At 40.1% G+C, this 21287-nt stretch overlaps 1 protein-coding gene across 1 annotated transcript in view; it reads right to left on the bottom strand.

The window, feature by feature from the left end:
• LOC138145256 (dedicator of cytokinesis protein 5) overlaps positions 1-21287 on the bottom strand; it is a 129960-nt gene that overhangs the window by 95862 nt on the left and 12811 nt on the right. Inside the window, exons 5-10 of the mRNA XM_069066898.1 lie at positions 15980-16105; positions 13611-13735; positions 9208-9306; positions 4794-4866; positions 2925-3028; positions 2072-2261 (exon numbers count right to left, since the gene is read on the bottom strand). Of these exons, the coding sequence (XP_068922999.1) occupies positions 2072-2261; positions 2925-3028; positions 4794-4866; positions 9208-9306; positions 13611-13735; positions 15980-16105 (717 nt within the window). The remainder of the gene's footprint in view (positions 1-2071; positions 2262-2924; positions 3029-4793; positions 4867-9207; positions 9307-13610; positions 13736-15979; positions 16106-21287) is intronic.

The following is a 21287-nucleotide window of genomic DNA, read 5'->3' as shown; positions in this document are numbered from 1 at the left end:
TAGGAGGGAGAGAAAATAGGTTAAGTGGAAAAATAAAATAAAATTAACCAAATAAGTGGAGTTGGAATAGATGATGTCTCTTCCAGATCTTATCTGACCCTATGTGTCCACAAAGAGTATGCAGCTGCAGTATTGCTTAGCTATCCAGGAGTCACAGAATCTTTGAGTTGAAAGTAAAGCTTGGTCCAGCAGAAAGATGTTGGGGTTCAGAATCAGAAGAGCTGAGGTCAGATCCTGTGTGACCTTAAGCAAATCACTTCCTTTTTTCAGGCCTCAGTTTCCTCATTTGTAAGATGAAAGTGAGAATATAAGGTGAAGTCTGAGCTCCTGGATATTCCTGCTGTAAATTTTCTTTCCCCAGAGTAGGAGTTGGGGTTCCTGCACTTTGGTGTTTGACCAAGTATGCTTGACATCAGATAAAATGGGGTGGACTTGATGATCTCCAAGGCCCCTATCAGATCTAAGTCCTATGACCTTGAGAGCTAACTAGGAAAAAGGCCAAAATCTGCCCACGTGACTTCTGGTCATTGATTCTAGAGATGACCTATCTGACTGTCTTGGCAGTCAAATTTTGTTTTGGGGTGTGTAATGGGAACACAAATTTGGAAGATCTTCCCTGCCCCTAGGCTAAAGTGCACCTGAAGCCTGGGGAGGGAGGCTTGTTTTTCAGTAGATGCTTTTTGATTGGCCAGTGGGTCAATAAGGTTGTTACATTCTCTGAGCCAGGAGAAGGCTATATAAGCCCTGATGTGAGGCTTTGTTTTGGGGGCTCACTTTGAGAAGTGTTCTGTGATTTGATCTGTATTCTGGGAAGCTGTTGTCCAGGGCCCCCTCCCCCGCCCCCCGGCTTTGAAAAACCCAGATGTGGAAACCCAGATGTTGACTGGGTATGGATGTAATGGTTGGACAGTTTGGAAATCTGTCTACTTGATCTGTTTCTGTCTTGATAATTCTGCCTGTATACTTTGAAGTTCGGGGTGCTGACCTTTTCCTCCTGAATTAGGTAAACGATATATGTTTGACTGATTAAAGTAAGCTTGTTAACCCATTTTGAGTTGCTTTCCTTTATCAAAGCAGATCCAAGAACCTGTGGTGGCAGCAAATCCTGAGGACGCTTGGGGTGCTTGCCGCTACAGGGTGGAAGGAGGGCTGCCCTGTGAGCCTGATGGAGCCTAAGTTCTCTGAGTCCCAGGGATTCTTGCTGTAGATTTGTTTCCCCATGCCCACAGCTCGGGTTCTAGGATCTGGTCTCTTAGTCCAGTGTGCCTGACCATAGATGCGGGAAATGTTTCCCACAGAAGTTGGCTTGTCCCACATCTGTCCTGGTCCCTCATCTGGGGCCACTTAACCCTGGCTTGCAGTCCTACCCTAGACACATAAATCAAACCTGTCTCTGAGTCTCAAGTTTAGCATCAAACCAGCCTTCGGTCATAACATTCTTACCTTGCTAAGTCAAGTCAACAAGCATTTATTAAATACCTGTGGTGTGCCAGGCCATGTGCTATGCACTGGGAATAACAGGGGTCCCCACAACAGTTCCTACCCTCAAGAAGTGTGTGACTGAATATCCCCAGTTTTAGTACTGAGGATACTCTTTATGACCAAGTCCTTATTCAGTTCTTGAGGACGTGCGTCCCCCTGACTTGCCTACCTGAAATCCTTGCTGTGATTCTGAGCCAATGTCTGAATGCCTCATCAAGCAATGCTTCACCAGCCTGTTAGTGGGGTATGGCACTTCACAGACTACAGGCATTGCTGTTTCCCAGATAAGACACTCCGTCTCCCACCCCCATGCCTTTGCATAGGCTGTGCCCCATTCCTCAAATGTTCTTTCTCTTTACTGCCACCTCTTACAACCCCTAGCTTTTTTTTAGGCTTAGCTCAAGTGCCATCTCCTTTAAGAGAGGTACAACATATGCATATTAATCATGTAAGCTCCACGAAGGCAAGCCTGTTCCCTTTTGTCCTCGGGTCCTCCGTTTTTAGCACATACTGCATGCTGACTAGCAGAACCTCAGCATTCTTACCATGGAGCCCAACGGTTACATTCATAGAACCAACTCTGACTCACCATTCTGGGTCAGTTTCGTGGAGCAAATAAGGGTGGCGATTTGGAAGCTGTCCTTGGTGCTATCCTTGGTTGGGGTGAAGTTGGACAAATGGGTATTTTTGCCTGGAGAAAAATCCTTGTCTTCCATCTCTATCTTTGTGCTGGGCAGGGTCAGGTAGAACTTAGCGTCTTCCATTTTTTTATTATCCCCCTGAAAAGAAAACACACACCCAGTGGGTTTAGAATGCTAAATGAAGAGGAATAATTTATTATTCACAAACCAAATGTGATTACACCTAGACTCTGCATTCCTTGTGCATGGCCTTATGGCCTCAGAGCCAGAGCACGCAGGATTCAATCTATGACTTCAAATTTCCACTCCAGCTTTGAATCCATCATCCTCTGATGCGATCTAGGCCAAAGCCTTCTTTAGGATTGGCTCATTTACTCCTCTGGGCCTTGGTTCTCTAATCTATTATGAGATCAGGGCATTGTAGCAGATGGCCCCTGAGGTTCCTTTCAACACTAGACCTATGAACCTAGAATAGAATATATGCTATTGTGAATAATTATCAAAATTAGGGCATTGGACTTGAAGATGTTTATAGTCACTTTCCATTCTAAATCTAGGAACCCAAGAGAACAAAACAAGATGCTAGCCACATATGAAGAGGCATGCCCAGTTCTGGAGATGGACTAGATGGAAAGATATTGACACAAAGTCCATGGGATGACAAGATGTGAAGGTTCCAAGTCAGAGAGATCAAGAATTCATGAAGGCAGCACAGCCATGAGGCTGAGGGGGTTTTTTAGTCTTTGATGGACAAGGAAGAAACTTTTGACAACCATTAGAGCTTGGTTCTATTTCTCTTACCTTATACACTACCAGGTTATGCCTCCCATCCTGCAAAGTGGTTCCATCTGGGTTCATCAGCTTCACAAAGGACACCCCAAAAGCTCTTTCAGATTTGTCTCTGGCTGTAAAGTGAGGAAAACTTTGTTTCTGAGTGATGCAGAGAAGCCAGTGATGGTGGCCCACCTAGACAGTCCCCCACTTCTACACTTGATTGTCTTTCAAGCGTGAGGAGTAACTAGGAGAAGGGCATGGAGCAATCTGTTCTTTCATTAAGTGTCCAGTACTTATAATATAGAGTGCTGGAGGAGATACAAAGATAACTAAGTTATATGGAGCACCAGTCCTCAAGTCAGGAGGATCTGACTTAAAAATCTAGTCTCAGACTCTTATTAGCTATGTGACCCTGGGTAAGTCACTTAACCCCAACTGCCTAAAAATAAAAAATAAATAAATAAAAATAAAAAACCAAACAACAAAGATAAGTAAGGCATAATCTCTTCCCTAAGGGAGTTAACAGTCTAGGAAAAGACAAAAGTTATGCATGAAAATAACTAGGACTTAGTCCCATGATTTCATAAAAATAGGGAACTCCAGGTAAAGGAAATTTCTTCCACCATTCAAGTTCAAATCTTTTCAGCCACTTCTAGCCTTGCAGAGTTGTCCAGACCACTGCAAGGTTAAGTAACATGTCCTTTGTCAAACAACCAGGACTGATTCAGGGCATGTGAGCTTTGAGGCCAACTTGTTTGATATTCTCCATTCCTGTTTCCATCTTCTGGTTTCCCTGACCTATGTAAGACTCACCTAAACCCCCAACTTTTGCAGGTCTCCTGGGAAGGTGCTAGTGTCTTCTTTCTGAAGTGAACTCCCATTATCCTGTCTTGATCTCCAATGTATATAGCTGTTTGCATGTTGTCTGGATTAGACTAGATTGGGGACTCCTTGAGGAAGGGACTGTTTTTCCTTTCTTTGTATTCCCAGTGTTTCACACAGTACCATAATAAGTGGTTAATACATGATTGGTAAACCTTGACGCCTCTAGTCAAAATTCTACACGTCAATTTTCCATGCCGTCACTTCTCTGGAACTGGTTCTCTATCCACCATCCCCCATCACTTCTATTATATCAATAATTATATTAACATGAGGGGGCGGCCAGGTAGCACAGCAAGTAAGAGCACCGGCTTCAGTGTTGAGAAGACCTGGAGATGGAATCCCGGGCTCAGACACTCAGCACCACACCCAGAAATAACTGGCCGTGTAACCTTAAGCAAGTTACTTAACCCTGATTGCTTAAAAAAATAAAAAAAAATAATTATATTAACAAAAACATGATAAGTACACCAGAGGAAGGAAGTCCTTTTAGGACAGGACTATGCATGTTTTTCTCTTTGAACCCTCTCAATTAACACAATGTCTCACCCAGAGTAAATGGCTGTTAAATGTTCATTGAATTGAATTGAGCAGGAGAGAAATAAGCATGATGCTATGAAGAATTCATATGAAGGACAGATCACTTTCATAGAGACAGAGTATTAGCATGGCAATTTCCAACTAATGTCAATATTAGTGGTGCCATGTGGAAACAACAAACTTTCGAGAACTTGGAAATCTGCCTGAAATCCATCAGCTTCTCATGGACTGAGGATGACATTTTCTTTGGGTTGGCCAAGTGGAATTTGGAAACTCAGAAGCACATAAATAGTCCCACTTCTTCCTTAGTACCAGGGAAAGCACAGCTTTGAAGGATGAAGCTGCCAAGGGCTGGACTTGGCCATGTCTAGTTTCCAAACACAGCCAGTCTCCAGGGTCCCTAAAAAGTACTGTGAAGCAAGAGTCAATATTGTTCCTGGAGAAACTCAATGGTACAGACATCTTGATACTTACATTCCTGGGATGACCTGTGCCGGAAAGTAAATCTTAGATGACAACGGGTGACCTCCTCAATTGCAATGGATACCTGAATATTAATGAGAAAAGAAAAGACTGAATATTTAATGTAGCTCTCTACTTCTGTGGCTAACCCCATATTACAAGACAGTTCACAGAGAATCACTGTAACCCTGCAGCCCATAGAAAGCAACCTGGGAGAAGACAGCCCCATTTCCAACCAAAGAAATTCTCATTTAGAACTAAGAGAAGTTCAATAAAAAGTTGGCTTCTCCAGATAAAACATTTGTGCCTTTTGACCCACTGATCCCACTGTGGGGCAGGGATTGCCACATGAAGGAGACCCAAAGCAGAAAAAAAAAGATGATCTATCATATTTATATCATATATTATTATATTAAATATTTATAGCAGCACCATTTGTGATAACAAAGAAACTGTAAAACAAAAAATATTTGTAAAAACAAAAAAAATGTAAAATAAAAACTGTAAAAACAAAAGTAATAAAAAACCCCATTGATTGGTAAATGGCTAACCAAACTGTGATGCTTAAACATCATGGAAATCCACTGAGTTGTAAGAAATACTGACTAGAAGGAATTGAAAGTGATATGGGCAGACTTTTATAAAGTGATGCAGAGCGAAGAAAGGAGCGCAGAGAGGACTGAACATACAATGGCTGAATGTTGTACAGGCCATTAAGCTGGGGCTGGTCATAACTCATCTCATGGGATTTGGTTGGGAGCTTGTGTAACACTAGTCATGAGGTTTATAAGGACAGGGAGGGTTCTCAGAACCAACCTTCTCCACTCTGGGGAATAGAAAGAAATTTATGTTGCTCACTAAAAATCACGCATGTGCAAATACAGAGCTTTACATAATTACGTGTTATCTCTCCCATGAGAATGACAGCTTATTGGAGGCAGGGACATTTGCTGTCTGAGAGCCCAGCACAGTACTTGGCACAAAGGAGTCTCTTAATAAGTGCTCGTTGAATGGTTAATTTTTCTCTCCCTGTTAAGGTTCCTGTGCATTCTAAACTCCCCATTTTATTATTATAAAATCTGTGTCAGCATTCCCATTGGAGAATTCCGAGAGTGTTGGAGGACAAGAAGCACCTTTATAAGACTTGTGGCTTCATTGGCTCATTGACTGGGAGCCAGGAGGGATCCCAGAGGCCATTCACTTTAAAGAGAAGGAAACTGAGTTGCCCAGAGTCATATAACTATGAAGTAGGCGAGGCAGGAATTCAAACCAGGTGCTCTGGGTCCAAGGCCAACATAATATTCACTCCACCATGAGGCCTCTCCAAAAGCAGAGGGAAAGACTAGGGAATGAACTTGAGCAATCCTCTTCTCATGAGCCAGGCACTTTTTTGCAGCAAAACTACCCAGAAGATTCTTCTCTGTGTCAATTGGCTAGCACCCTGTAACTGCTAGAATTAGCTTGGGACAAATATGGAGGTTAGTGAGCTCGGCTGGAAGGAAGCTTCCTCACCTGGAAATTCCCTATATCAGTGAAATTATTGGCTCAGTTTCTATGCTTCTAAGTGTTACTTGTTTCTTCCTCTGAAAGATGATTTAAGAACTCTGATCAATGCCACCAAACCCCTGAGGAATAGGCATGCACCCACTTGGTTGGATGTACGTCCAGATGTAAAGGACTTGTGGGGCAGACTGAGACATGGACAGTCTGGGTGCTGGTTTTGCTTTCTATGCATATGAGAAGAATTTTGCTTGCTCCTTCCTTCCTTCCTTCCTTCCTTCCTTCCTTCCTTCCTTCCTTCCTTCCTTCCTTCTTTCCTTCCTTCCTGTCTCTCTCTCTCTCTCTTTCTCTCTTCACTCTTTCTGTTTCTTTCTTCAATGGTGGAGGATAGTGAGGAAAAAAAAATCAATTTTGTTAATAAAAAAAGGTTCTGTTCTAGTTTGAGCTGATTTGCTAGGTGCTTTTGGAATAGGTTCTGCTTTAATGCACAGGTCAGTAAAACATATTATATCACTATGTTAATGTTTTTAAAGTGTTGGTTTTTTCTTTTTCTTTTACTCCTAAAACCAGTTGAGGTCTCTCTCTTCCCCTTCAATTATAACGTCATGGATAAGTGTCCCTCTGGGCCCCAAGTCCACATCACATCTAGAATCTTAGAAAAGACCCTCTTGCTAGGTAACCTGGAATAAACAAGAAATCAACATCAGATATTCTCATTCCTCTCAACCAAAGACTGTGCTCAAAGGCTCTGAAGCAAAAATATAGGAACAAAGTGACAGGTGCCAGTCATCATTCTGGATCCCCCAGTCAAATGAGGGAACATTTCAAACATATATTACAGTTAGGAGTGTTTCCATCCCCAAAGGGAAGGTTGAGAAGTCATCAAAAGTCAGCACCCCAATGTGGAGAACTGCCTTAGCATTGCCTCAATCTGGATGAAGATTTGGAGGCCCCCAACATTGCATTCCTATTTCTGATCAGCTGTCAAGGTAGCCTTTAATGAATCTCTAGTCAGAGAATCTCCAATCAGGCAACTAAAGGTGAGTTGAGTATCAAAGCCCGAGTCTATCTGCATGGTGATGAGATTTCATGCCTTTGGCTTTTCTGGGGTGGGGAAGGATGGGGTTGGGTTGGGTCGGGGAGGACATAATGTTCCTTGGAGTTAAACCTAGCAGAGCTGCTGATGGAAAAATGGCATTTGCCACTAAATCACACTAGGTAGGAAAAACTAGACAAGTCTCTTCCCCATTTAAAAACTTTCCAAACTCAGTCTTCAATGCAATCAATACAGTGAGAGTGTATATCTAACAGTAAAAGGAGGTGGAGTAGAGAAAAAGGTCAAATCACCACCTTGAATACCACTTCCCCTTGGACCTAAAGGAGACAGCCCAGGACCCTAAACCCAAGAGCTTGGGGATAGCAGCATTCCCCTGATGACCAGGCCTACTTCCAGCCTGGGTCCCACAGCCAACATGGAGGATGAGATTCTTAGCAGACTGTGAACTCCTTAAGAGTATGGCTGAGTCAAGAGCCCAGGGTCCATGGAAGACATCTATTGGTCAGAAGGTTAATGTCTGCAATTTAATAATGATCTCTGTAATGATGGTCATAGAGCCAACAGTGGCCAGTTACAGAGTGCCTAAAGACAGAACCTCATTTGCTTCTCACAATGGAGCTTGTCTCCATTGGACGGTCAGTTCCTTGAGAAACTTTGAGACATAGAGAAGTTGTTTAATAAATGCTCATTGATTGTCTGACAGTGACTTATTTTACACCTGAAGAAATTGGGGCCAAGAAAGAAAAAATGGTTTGTCCAGGGTCACATAACTGCTAAGTGTCTGAATCAGGATTAGAGCTTGAAAGGACCATAGTTATCATTCAAGTCCAACACCTTTATTTTATAGATGAGGAAACTGAGTGTCAGAGAGATACTGTGACTTGTCCAGGGTCACACATCTAATAAGTAATTAGGAAGGATGATGGGATCATAGATTTATAGCTAGAAGAATCCTATGTCATTTTAGTCTGAAGTCCTCATTTTACAGATGAGGAAACTGAGGCCTAAAGAGGCAAAAGTGACTTGCCTAGGATCATAGAAGTAATAAATAATGGAGACAAGATTCAAACCCAGATCTTCATGACTTTCACTTTGCTCTGTGTAATTCCATTTCAAGCTATGTGATTATGGGAACATCACCCAGCCTGTAACAACCTCAGCTTCATCATAGAACAATCAATATTATGGGACACAAGGGGAAATAAAATGTTGAATGTTGAAACTGGCATGAGGTTCTGGGAATTCCAATAGAAACCAAGGATGGAAAATGTCAGGAAATGGCTGTCAGGGCTGGAAGCTGTACCTCCCAAGACCCCTTCCATTTTCACTTGGGCTGTAACTTTTCAGCCTTTGAGCCAGGAGCTATCCTTGGTGAATTTCCGATATGGGGCAAGGGATGGCTGCCCAGCATGGCACCTTGCTTACTTTACATTAAGCACTGTCCTAATTTCCAACACCCCCCAAATTGAAAACCACAGGAATACCTTTTTAAACTTCCATGAAAAAGCAGGATGGCAGTGAAATGTAGGGGCAGAACATGGAGAGAAATAGCCATTACAATGGTGTGATTGTGATAGTGACACATGGAAGGACGAAATCTCCCGAGGAGCAATTCTCCATGCCCAGTTACTGGCTTCCCTGCCTCCTGAGATTGTCTCACCTTCACTTTGTATAGATTTTGTTTTGACTCATCTGTGAACAAGTTGTTTTCCCCTAATAGACTGTAAGGGTCTTGAGGGCAAGAACTATTTCATCCCTGTCTTTGAATCTCTAGCACCTAGTACAGTGCCTGGTATGCAGAAGGTGCTTAATAAATGCTTTTTGAATTAAATGGCAGAAATGTTTCTTTTAACCAAGGTACATACTCACCTTGACTGTTTCATACCAGCAAGGCTGCTTGACTTGGTAATAGACAACGGACTTGTATTCTGAAATGCCTTCATAGCCAGCACCTGGATGAATAGCTTTCTTTGGAAATAGAAAAAAAAAGAATAAAAATGAATAAAAGATCCAGTAAGGACATGTCCATCTACCACTAGTTATATTTCCTTCCTCCCCCCGGTCACTACTACGCTTCCTGTACCATTTTGCACACATCTGGAGATAGGAAAGACTATGAAAGGGACAAAGGCACCAATGTACCACTTTTTCTGTGGATCTAACCCTGTTTGCCTCAATTTCTTCATCTGTCAAATGAGCTGGAGAAGGAAATGCCAAATTAAGCCAGTATCTTTGCCAAAAAGCTGCAAACAAATGGGGTCACAAAGCATTGGACACCAGTGAACATCTCTAACAAAGGCCCAAATATGGTAGCATAAAAAAAAATTAAACATTACCCCCCTATCCTTCTAATTTGTTCTTTTCTTCTTTTCCCCTCTCCCTTTTACTCTCAGTGTTCAGAAAAGTAGTGGTGCCTGAACATCCTTCCTGGGGCCTGATTCTCTAAATTAGTGACTACTCCTCCCAAAACAGTATTTTAGGAATCACCCAGTCACGCCTCACTTCACTTTCTCTTCTCTGGCCACTTCCTCCACAACTTCCTTAGAGAAGGCTAGTAACTACCCTTCACTTTTCACTCCCCCTCCCTTCTACTTTCCAACTCCCACAGTTCTGGAACCAAGATCAAGTCAATTCTGCCACTGTTCCTGGATGGGGTGTGCCAATTGATTTCTCTATGATCCAAATTACCATCCCTTTAATTTTCTAGTCTAAAGCTTCTCTCATTGACTTCCATTGCCCTATGTATACTGGTTTTTTTTTTTTCCATCAGAAAGTTAGTTCCTGAAGGATGTGTTGGGTGTATGTGTGGAACTTGTATCCCCAGTGCTTGGCACATAGTAAGTTCTAAATAAATGGATTTTTAATTCATTTTATCAAAAGCAGAGACATGCCTTGCAAAAGATCATAGGAAAGAGGACATGATTCTCATCCAGGCTGTCCTGAGTCCTTTTCTTCCTTGGATTTAAACATATCACCAATGCTTCTGTTTTCTCATCCATAAAATGGGGGTAGAGTACTTATAGTAGAATGTAATCTTGAAAATAGGGACAGTGTTTTATTATGTCTGTATCTCCAAAGCCTGGCACAATGTCTGCTACAAAATCGTAGTTTAATAAGTGGTTTGGGGATTAGATTAGGGTTAGGGTTAGTAACCTAGAATACTACTACTAGTAGCAGTTAATTATAATTGCTACCATTACTACTACTACTACTACTACTGCTATTAAACACTTATATAATGTTTAAGGGTTTGCAGAGGGCTTGATGGACATTATCTCATTTGTTCCTCACTACAATCTGGGGAGGTAAGACCTATGATTATGCTAGTTTTTCAGATGAGGAAATTGAGGCTAAAATAGTTTAAGTGACTTGCCCAGGGTCATAAAGGAAGAATTCAACTTTGGGTCTTCCCAACTCCATCCACTACACTTCATAGTTGTGTTGCAGTAGCCTGCTGGCTTTATCTCCAACTGGATTCTCCAGAAATAGAGTAAACACACTAGGTCCAAAACTGTTCTCATCATTTATCTTCTGTAAACCACTAAGGATACCAGGTAACCCAGGTTCTCATCCTTAACTCTTCACTCTCTCTCAACCTCTATATTTAATCAGTTGCCAAATATTGTCATTTCTCTCTCCAAAGTGTCTCCCATACCAAGCCCCTTGTCTCCATTCACACCACAAGCCACCACACTAGGTTGGGACCTTGTCATTCTTCGGCTGACCTATTAAAAGACCACCCCCTCATCAGTCTTCCTACTTCTTGCCTCTGAACACTCCAATCCATCCTCCCTTAGCCTCCAAAAAGATATTCCTAAAAAGCATCTATGACCACTTTGTTCAAGAAATTCCAATGGCTTCTTATGCTAAAATGTAAAATGTCACCTCCTTGGTTTGGCATTGAAAGCCCTTCCCAACCTGGCTTCAGGCTACCTTTCTAAGCCTATTCATCTTGGCCTTCTGTCTCTTAGTCACACATGCCATGACAGCTCCCACGTCCATGCCCTGGCACAAGTTGGTCCCTCTGGCTGAATTGGGCTCCCTTCTCCTCTTTGCCTCATAGAATTCCTAGCGTCCTTCAAACTTCAGCTCGGAATCCATTTCCTATAGCAAGCCTCATCTGATCGCTCTCCCCGCGAATGCCTCCTTCCTCCCTGGGAAATCTCTTGGTATATATTTTATATTTTAGTGTTTTGTCTACACGCTGTCCCTCCCTCCAACAGAACATAAACTCCTGGAGGGTGATGACTGTTTTGGCTTTGTATCCTCAGTACAAAACACAGTATCTAGCCCATAATAATAGGCACTCAATGTTTATTAGGGAAAGCCTACTTTACAGATTTGTGAGGGTTAAATGAAATAATGTAAATGAAGTGCTGTGTAAGTCAGTTATTGCCATTATTGATATTATTGTATCATGAGAGACACCGTATTGTAAGAGAGACGTGGTATTGATAAAGTTGTCTTGGAATAAGAGTCAGAAGACATTAATTTACTATGGCCTTATTGTATGACCTTGAGTAAGTCACTTAACTTCTTCATCTATAAAATGAGAAGATGTTTCCTTCCAGTTTCCAAGTTAGATGGGGGAACAATACCTTTCGGGGGGAGGCGTGGCTAGGTGGCACAGTGAATAGAGTAACGGACCTGAAATTAGGAGGACCTGAGTTCAAATCCAGCCTCAGACACTTAACACTTACTAGTAGTGTGACCTTGGGCAAGTCACTTAACCCCAATTGCCATGCCTTCCCCCCTCCAAAAAGAAAAAAAAAAAGAATACCTTTGGGTCTGTTTGCCCAAGGAAATTCAAGTGCAGAAAATGTAATTTGCAATTTAAAAAACAGAAAAAAATATGTTCCCAATTATCTGTCCTCAAGGACTTGGGGAATTTGACATGTTTGAAAATGATCCATTAGCTTGAGAATGTCGAATTCAAGTTGAAACATGAAATTACGCTGTCTGATGCTTTGGGATACATGAGAAGTCTTGGCCCATGCCTCTGAGAAGAAAGGATATTTCTTTCAGTGTTATTGCAGACACCATCATGAAGCCAGGAGTCTTGGCATTGGAGGCGACAATTACAGACCTGCCAGACCCCCACTTAGGGAATAGCAAGAACCGCTATTTACAAAGCCTGCTGGGCGCTGTGCTCAGGGCTCTGCCAAGCTCTTCTCACCTTTCATCCTCACCACAGTCCTGGGGGTAGGTGCTGTTCTTATTCCCATTTTACAGACAGGGAAACTAAGGCAAATAAGGAAAAGCAAGCCCAAAGTCCCACCATAGAATCTATCCTAAGTCATCTCCCTTCCTCCAAACTCTCCCCTCTCCACTACACTCCAAAAATATAGGTCCGATGATCTCAGTCCCCTATTAAAAAACCTTTCATGGCTTCCTTTTGCCCCCAGGATAAAATTTACAATTTCTCAAGCTGGTTCCTTCCTGCCTTTCCAGAACTCTTCTGAATCATTCCTTTTCATTCATTCTGTTCTGTAGCCAAATTGGGATAGTATCACAAAATCACAATATTTTCATAATCGGAAGAAACCTCAGAAGTAGCATACCTGAAAAAAGAATCTCACCCACGAAAGAACAGACAAGAGACCTTCCAGTGCTTACCTGACTGAGGACCTACAATAGAGGAAACCCACTTCCTCCTATGGCAGTGTGATATCGTGGAAAGAACATTGAATTTGGAGTCAGAGGACCCAGGTTTGAGACCTTTACCCTGGGTGAGTTACTGAACCTTTGTAGGTCTCAGTTTCCTCATCTGTAAAATGATGGGGTGGGACTGATATGTTTTGGGATCTCCAGCTCTCAATCTGTGAGCCTGTCAATGTCCACCTCAGAATGCTGCCATTCAGACTTGCAGGCTGTGATGGTTCCTTCTAGTTCCAGATCTATCCCACAATACTACGATTCTTTGGACACTTTTATGGTCAGGGCAGCCAGATAGTGCAGTGGATAGAGCATCACACCTGGAGCCAGGAAGAGCCATCTTCCTGAGTTCAAATTACTAGCTGTGTGACCCTGGGCAAGTCACTTACCCCTGTTTGCCTCAGTTTCCTTATCTGTAAAATGAGCTGGAGAAGGCAATGGCAAACCACTGTAGGATCTTTGCCAAGAAAATCCCAAACAGAGTCACAAAGAGTCAGACACAATTGAACATTCAATTGTTTAGGAAGGTTTCTGTTGGATGTGGAATCACCACTAAGCAAGGGAAAACCTCTGAAGCTCCACAGTAGGTGGGTGCATCCCTGAAAACAACAACACACCTCAAGCAATGTGCCGTCCTCATCATACACGGACATGGTCACCTCGACGTTCTTCGGCGTCTTCTTTTTCCCTTTGTCGAACTCACCGTGGATCAGGGTGACGTAGATATCATTCCTAACATCACCTGCAATGTGGCAAGGAGGAGTGAGGGCCACAGGACTGAGAGGGGGGAAGGGAGTTTAGAAGCTGTACATGGAAGCCCTCCAAAAATGGAGGGCAGGGACCCTCTTGTCTTTTTATCCCAACTATTTGGAAAATACCTGGTATGTAGTAAGCATTTACTAATTGTTTGCTGGTTGATTGACCCACACATCAGAATCATTTATCGACTTCTCCCTTATTAATAATGTTTTGGCCGATTTAAGAAGCGCAGCACATTTGGTTACAATTACAAGAGACGATCTTATTTTACACTGCCTTGAACCACGGGTGGTGTTGCATGATGCTAGAATTACTTTATTCTCCCCAATAAGCCTTGCTGCTGAAAGCCCGTAGAGTATTTTATTTCAGGCGAAAGCAGCTTGATTCAATTTTCTGCCATCTCCAGAGGAATTCTCTCTTGTGTGTTTTGGAAATCAGACCAAGTTTTTGGGAGGCAGGATTCTGTCTGTGGTTGGCATGCTGATATTCACCACCACCCAGACTGGAGTGAGATGATGAAGTCTGGAGAGAGTTGAGAATGGGCATATTTGAATTTAAACAGAAATAGCCAGAGTGGTGATCAAGGAAAATAATTTTAACATGACTGGACAAGCATCTTTCTAGAATCATCCAGTCTTTCAGAGGCCACCCAGCCTGGAGATGAGGAGATGAATCAGAAAACATTTTTAGGATTTCCCCTTCCCCTCACATATTCAGGGGTATTCATTCTGCCTAAAGACAGTAAAGTTATCTAATTCAGTCAAACCCATATCAGATCTATATCTTGCTGGAGAAAAAATAACCATTTTCCATCAATAAGTTCACAGAATGATAGTTGGAAGGACCTCAATTACTATACAGTTTCACCTGTACCCTCTAAATAAATCCCATTTGCTACATGTGCAATAAGTTATCCAGTCTTGGCTTAAAGAACTCAAACAAGGGGGAATCTTTCCAAGACAGCCTGCTCTATTTTTGGACACTTATAATCCTCAAAAAGTTTTCTTCCCAATATCAAGCCTAAATGTGTCTTTTTTTGCAACCCATACCCACTAATCCTAGCCTTGCCCTCTGGGCTCAAGCAAACTGAGACTAAAGTAATCTCTTCTCTTTTCTAGGCAATTTATGACTCAAGGTTTATTGTATATTGGGTTTTTTTAATTCCTTCTTGCCAAGTCTAACTCATTGATTTACTTTTCTATTTTTCTTAAACCAGTGTCAAATAATCTTGATGACTATGACTTTCTATTAGAGTTTCAGTTGTGAAAGTACCGTTTTCCCATCATTTTTACTTTATTGCTGTTGTTACCTTCAGAATCCTAGATGTTTTTAGTCCTCCAAATAAATTGTTATTATTTGTTAAATTATTTCCTGGGTTGTTTGACTGGCACTATTCTAAATCTATAAAATAATCTTGGTACTTTTGTCATCTTTATTATATTGGCATGGCCCAACCATGAACACTGAATATATCTCACCAGTTATTTAAGTTGTTTTATTTCCTTAGAGAGTATTTTGTAATTATATTTATATAGGTATCTTGTGTGCTTTGGTAGAATGAGTTGCAGATATTCTAGGCATTCTGTGGTTATTTTGAATGAGACTTCCCTTTCAATTATTATTACCTTTTAAAAATTATTATTGCTCTCTGAAAGTGCTCTTGATTTTATAGGATTAATTTGTAGTTTGCAACTTTACTGATGCTATTGACTTACTTTTTGTTTTTGTTGATTCCCCAGGACTTTCTAAGTAAGTGATCATGACATCAGGAAGTAGTACTTTGTCTGGCTTTAATGCTATGGCTAATATTTCTAGAGCTACAGTCAGCCCTTCCAATGACTGGAGATATCCATCAAATCTCCTCTGAGCCTTGCACTGTGGCAACACAAACACTCCTTCTAGATAGCTGGGAATATGTTTGAACAGAAACAAACATTCTGCACAAAGCAAGAGAGAAGTCATTGGGATGGAAATTCTAGGACATAGGTCACTAAAAGTTTTTTTTTCCAAATTTAATAGAGAGATGGAAGACAGACTTATAGAGCCTGAAACTCCTGTCCTCTAAGAAATCTGAATGTTTGAGTGTTATTTTAGGTCTTCCAATGTCCTGATGGGTAACAGTCATTAACCTAAAGGAATTTCAGTTCTTCTAGCTAGCATTCCTGTGACTTCATCAAATTAATTCAACCAATACTGGAAATGGAGTCATTGCTAAGGCTCTGCTTACCTGGAAGGATGATTTCAGGGAAACCCATTTTTCGGGCTATGGCTGTGGTCCTGTCAACCAAGTGTGAGAAATCTTTCTGCACTTGTGTGAGGTCACCAGGGAGCAGCTTCAGAGAAACCCAAAGACCTAGAAAGATAGGAGTAAACAAAATATAGGTACCAAGGAGGGCTAAATTTGAGACAATGGTGTCTGGAGGGATAGAATGGGATGTTGTGAAGAGTTTTGGGTTTGGATTCACAAGGCCTGTGTTTGAGTTCTGCCTTTGCTACCGTGTAACTTTGGATGTGCTGTTGAACCTTCATGGACCTCAGTTCCTAAAATGCCAAAGGACAGGGTTGGACTAAGTAGTCTCTGAGGTTCTTTCCCAATCTAAGTGACATAAGCACTCAGTCTAAAGATAATAAACTTCCCTAAATCAATCAGACCTCTATCTTCCTGGAGCAAACAAACAAAATGCCTTCAGGCATCAGAATGATAAGCTTATGAAATGACTGGATTGGTTTAGTATGAATTAAAAATCCTCACCAATGACTCATTTTTTTTCAACAAACTTTGCCTCACCCCCACAAGAAATATTAATAGCAAATTGACAAAGACAAAGATTCTTCATTTGTATAAGCATATGATTTTTGTTTTAAGTTTCAAATCAATGAGTTTTCCCTTTTCTTTTGATTTTTTATAATTTGACTTCTTAAAATTCCAAGCCACCATATTTCTTTTTCGCCCAGGGCCATGATGAATAAATAGTAAACTGGCACTGAAATATCAGCACTTTTAGGCAGAGCTGTAATTTGCATTCTTTGTGCCTGGGGCAAGTATGGAAGTTTCCCTAAAATAAACTTTTTTTTGGCTTATTTCTTAAAAATTATTTTGATTTATTTCATTAAATATTTCCCAATTGTATATAATTTTCTTAAAAAGAATCATTTTTTAAAATTTGGAGCTCTAAATTATCACCCTCCCTTCTGCCCTTCCCCTTCCTTGAGAAGGAAAGCAATTTGATATTGATTATACATGTGAAGTCACACAAAACATACTTCCATTTTAGCCATATTGTAAAAGAAAACACAAACAAAATAAAACAATAAAAATAAAGCTTAAAAAAATAATCTTCAATCTGTATTCAAAGTTCAATATTTCTCTCCCTAAAGATAGACAGCATTTTTCATCAAGGATCCTTTATATCTTGGATAATTATCTTGATTAGAGTACCTAGGTTTTTCACAGTTGATCATTGGAACAATAGTGTTGTTACTATGTACAACATTCTTCTGGTTCTGCTCACTTCACTTTACATGAATTTATATAAATCTTCCCAGGTTTTTCTGAAACCATCCTGTTTATTAGTTCTTATAGCACAACAGTATTTCATCACAATTTTATATCACAACTTGTTTGGCTATTTTCCAATTGATGGACATCCCTTTGATTTCTAATTATTTGCCATCACAAAAAGTGCTACTATAAATACTTATACAAATAGATCCTTTTCCTTTGATCTCTTTGGAATGCAGATCTAATATTGGTATTGCTGGGTCAATGGGTACACATAATTTTAGAGCCCTTTGGGCATAGTTCCAAATTGTACTCCATAATGGTAGGGTCACTTCACAACTCCATCAATAATGCATTAGTGTTCCAATTTTTCCATATCCCCTCTAGCATTTGTCATTTTTCTTTTCTGTCATGTTAGCCAAGATATGAGTCAATATCTCAGAATTGTTTTAATTTGCATTTCTCTAATAAGTAGTGATTTAAAATATTTTTTTCATGTGACTATTGATAGCTTTGATTTCTTCTTTTGAAAACTGCTTCTTCAAATCCTTTGACCATTTGTCAACTAGGAAATGGCTCTCAATTTTTATAAATTTGGCTCAATTCCCTATATATTTGAGAAATGAGGCCTTTATCAGAGACATTTGCTGTAATAACTAGTTTCCCATTTTCCTTCTAATTTTGTCTGCATTAGTTTTCTTTGTGCAAAAGTTTTTAAATTTCATATCATTAAAATTATCTATTTTATTTCTCATAATTCCCTCCATTTCTTGTTTGGTCACAACTCTTCCCTTATCTATAGGTCTGACAGGGACTTTTCTCCATGTTCTGCTTATTTACTTATGATACTACTCTTTATGTCTAAATCACTTGTCCATTTTGACCTTATCTTGGTATATGTTAGGAGATATCAGTCTATGACTAGTTTTTGCCAAATTGTTTTCCCATTTTCCCAGATATATTTTTTTTAATCAAATAGTGAGTTCTTACTCCCAAAGTATGGATCTTTGGGTTTATCAAACACTAGATTAATATAGTAATTTACTACTGTATATTGTGTACCTAATCAATTCCATTGAACTACCAGTCTATTCCTTAGCCAGTACCAAAATATTTTGATTATTACTCCTTAATAATATAATAGGGCAGCTAGGTGGTACAGTGGATAGAACACCAGGAATGGAGTTAGGTGAAATCTGGTCTCAGACACTTATTAGCTGTATGACTTTGGACAAATTATGTAACCCTGTTTACCTCAGTTTTCTCATCTGTAAAATGAACTGGAGAAGAAAATGGTACATTACTCCAATATTTTTGCCAGGAAAGTGCCAGTCACAAAGAGTTGAACATGACTGAAAAATGACTGAACAACAACAACATAGTCTGAAATCTGGGGCTACTAGATTGCCTTCCTTAACATTTTTTTTTTATTGATTCCCTTGATTTTGACCCTTTGTTTTTCCACATGAATTCTTTTCCTATATATATATATATAAAATGATTCTTTGGTAGTTTGATTGGTATAGCACTGAATAATTTGACACATCATTGAAGCTTCATGGACCTCAGTTCCTCAGTGGAATTGTCATTTTTATTATATTAACTTGGCCGACTCATGAGCAATTAATATTTCTTCAGTTCTTTAGATCTGTTTTTTTATCTGTGTGTAAAGTATTTTGTAATTGTGCTTATATAATCCCACATGAACAGGTAGACTTTCAATTATTTTATGTCTGCAATTATTTTAAGTGGGATTTCTCTTTCTATACCTTTCTGTGCTTCCTCAGATTTAATAGAAATGGGTGTTAGATTTCTTCAAAGGTTTTTTCTACATCTATTGGTAAAAAATCATCTTATTTTTGTTGTTACTGATACAGTCAGTTATGCTGATAGTTTTCCCAATATGAACCATCCCTGCATTCCTGCCATAAATCCCACCTGATCGTAGTGTATGATCTCTGTGATATATCACTATAATCTAGTTGCTAGGACTTTGTTTACATTTTTTGCATCATTATTAATTAAGGAAATTGATCTATAGTTTTCTTTTCTTGTTTTTGGTCTTCCTGATACAAAACTATATTTGTGCCATAGAAGGAATTTGGCAAGACTCCTTCACCTATTTTTTTTTTTTAAGCAATTGGGATTAAGTAACTTGCTCAAGGTTACACAGCCATTTATTTCTGGGTGTGGTACTAAGTATGAGAGCCCAGATTAGATCCCAGGTCATCTTGACTCTGGTGCCAGTGCTCCCACTCGCTGTGCTACCTGGCCGCCCTCCTTCACCTATTTTTATTTTCAAATAGTTTGTATAGTACTGGGACTAATTATTCCTTAAATGCTTGATAGAATTTACTTATAAAGCCATTTGGTCTTGGGGATTTTTTTTAGGGAGCTCATTGATGACTTGTTCAATTTTCTTTTCTATGATAGTATTATTTAAGTATTCTATTATCCTCTCCTGTTAATCTGAGCTGTTCTTTTAAAAAATAAATTCTACAAATAAATAAATTTTTAATAATTTTTAAAGAAATATTCATCCATTTCACTTAGGTTGTCAGTTTTACTGGCATATAATTGAACAAAATAACTCCTAATTGCTTTAATTTCATCTTCATTTCTTTTTTTCCACTTGGTCAATTCTGCTTTTCAAGAAGTAATTCTCATCAGTGAATTTTCGTATCTCTTTCTTCCTCACTCAGGAAGGATCCCTGACTCCTTGGGGTTGCAATTGATAGTACTCCTGAAGGCCCCACCTTCCTTGGCCCAGAAGTGAAAATGTCCCTCAGGGCTTCTGTTCCCTCTTGACCAAAAGTGCTCTTTTCTGCCCTTTAACTCTGACCCACAAGTAGGCAATAGTAAATGGAGTTTCCGAGCAGTGTCGGGTCCTGCATTCAGTGCTAGCACAGGGGTATCCTGTAATCACTTTCTCACCAATGGCATGGTCCCCTTACAGTCTCTGTCTTGAGAGCTCCTAAAGTTGTTCCTGCTTCTGTCACTTGGTCCCATGTGGAATCTGGGCCAGCCTCCTTCCCCCAGTCACAGATCTCTCTTTCCAACCTCCTTTGTTGTCTTGGGCTGGAAGAATAACTTGTTCTGACCTTTCATTGGCTCTGCCACTCCAGAATTCAATTTGAAGCACTGTTTTAAAGCTATTTGGAGAAGAATGTTGGGAAAGTTCATCTACTCCACCATCTTGGATCCCTTAAATCAGCTTCATGAAATCTAGTTGGAGGTAGGAGACCTTGGGGAGAAATCTACTTGAGACACACTGTTTGGAGAGTGAAGCCAAAGATCCTCAGCCACTGGATCTGTGTGAATAGAGTACATCTCCAGAGGTTGCTTTTGGGAAGGATGCATCCAGTAAAGGGAGCAGGGCTGGGCTGGATAGAGGATGAGTTCACCAGGAGTTAAAGAAGACTTCTATTTTAATTCTAAGTGAAATTTGCTAATTAGATATTCAGTGGTTTTAACCTTTTGCCATATTTTGTAGTACTATTTGTAGTAATGTTTTAAATTTTGGAGTAAAGCCCCAGTTGCCTCGCCCTAGTCATGGTTCTGTTTCTGGATTTAGAATTTCATCTTCCAACAAGGGAGATCACTCCTCCCTGCTGTGTTACAGTCTTCATGAGTTTGTGTGATCAAACATAGTGGATAGGATTTGGAGTCAGAAAGATGTGGATTCAAATCCTTCCTGGGACATTAGTTATGTGACATAAAGTCACTTAAAATGTCTGAACTTCAATTCTTCATCTGTAAAATGATTACATTAACTTTTTGGACTGCTCATCACCCTTCTGATTCATATTAAACTCATGGTTCAGTAAAACCCCCACCCAGATCTTTTTTAAAACAACTGCTATTTAACTCTGCACCTCTCCCTTTTTATACTTGGGAAGTTCATTTTATTATAAACTTAAAAGTAAAAGATCAATTCATTACCTTATGTTTGCCTTTATTTTGAGAAAATCAGTGGCCCCACTCTCCTCAGCTTTTGGAAATAGACTGGGAACAATACTCTTTTTTTTTTTTT

Source organism: Petaurus breviceps, unplaced genomic scaffold (genome assembly GCF_028583685.1).
Source record: "Petaurus breviceps papuanus isolate PSGF00001 unplaced genomic scaffold, PetGlider_PUasm1.0 139, whole genome shotgun sequence".
In the NCBI taxonomy this organism is placed as follows: domain Eukaryota; kingdom Metazoa; phylum Chordata; class Mammalia; order Diprotodontia; family Petauridae; genus Petaurus; species Petaurus breviceps.
This window is presented reverse-complemented; position numbering and strand designations above follow the sequence as displayed.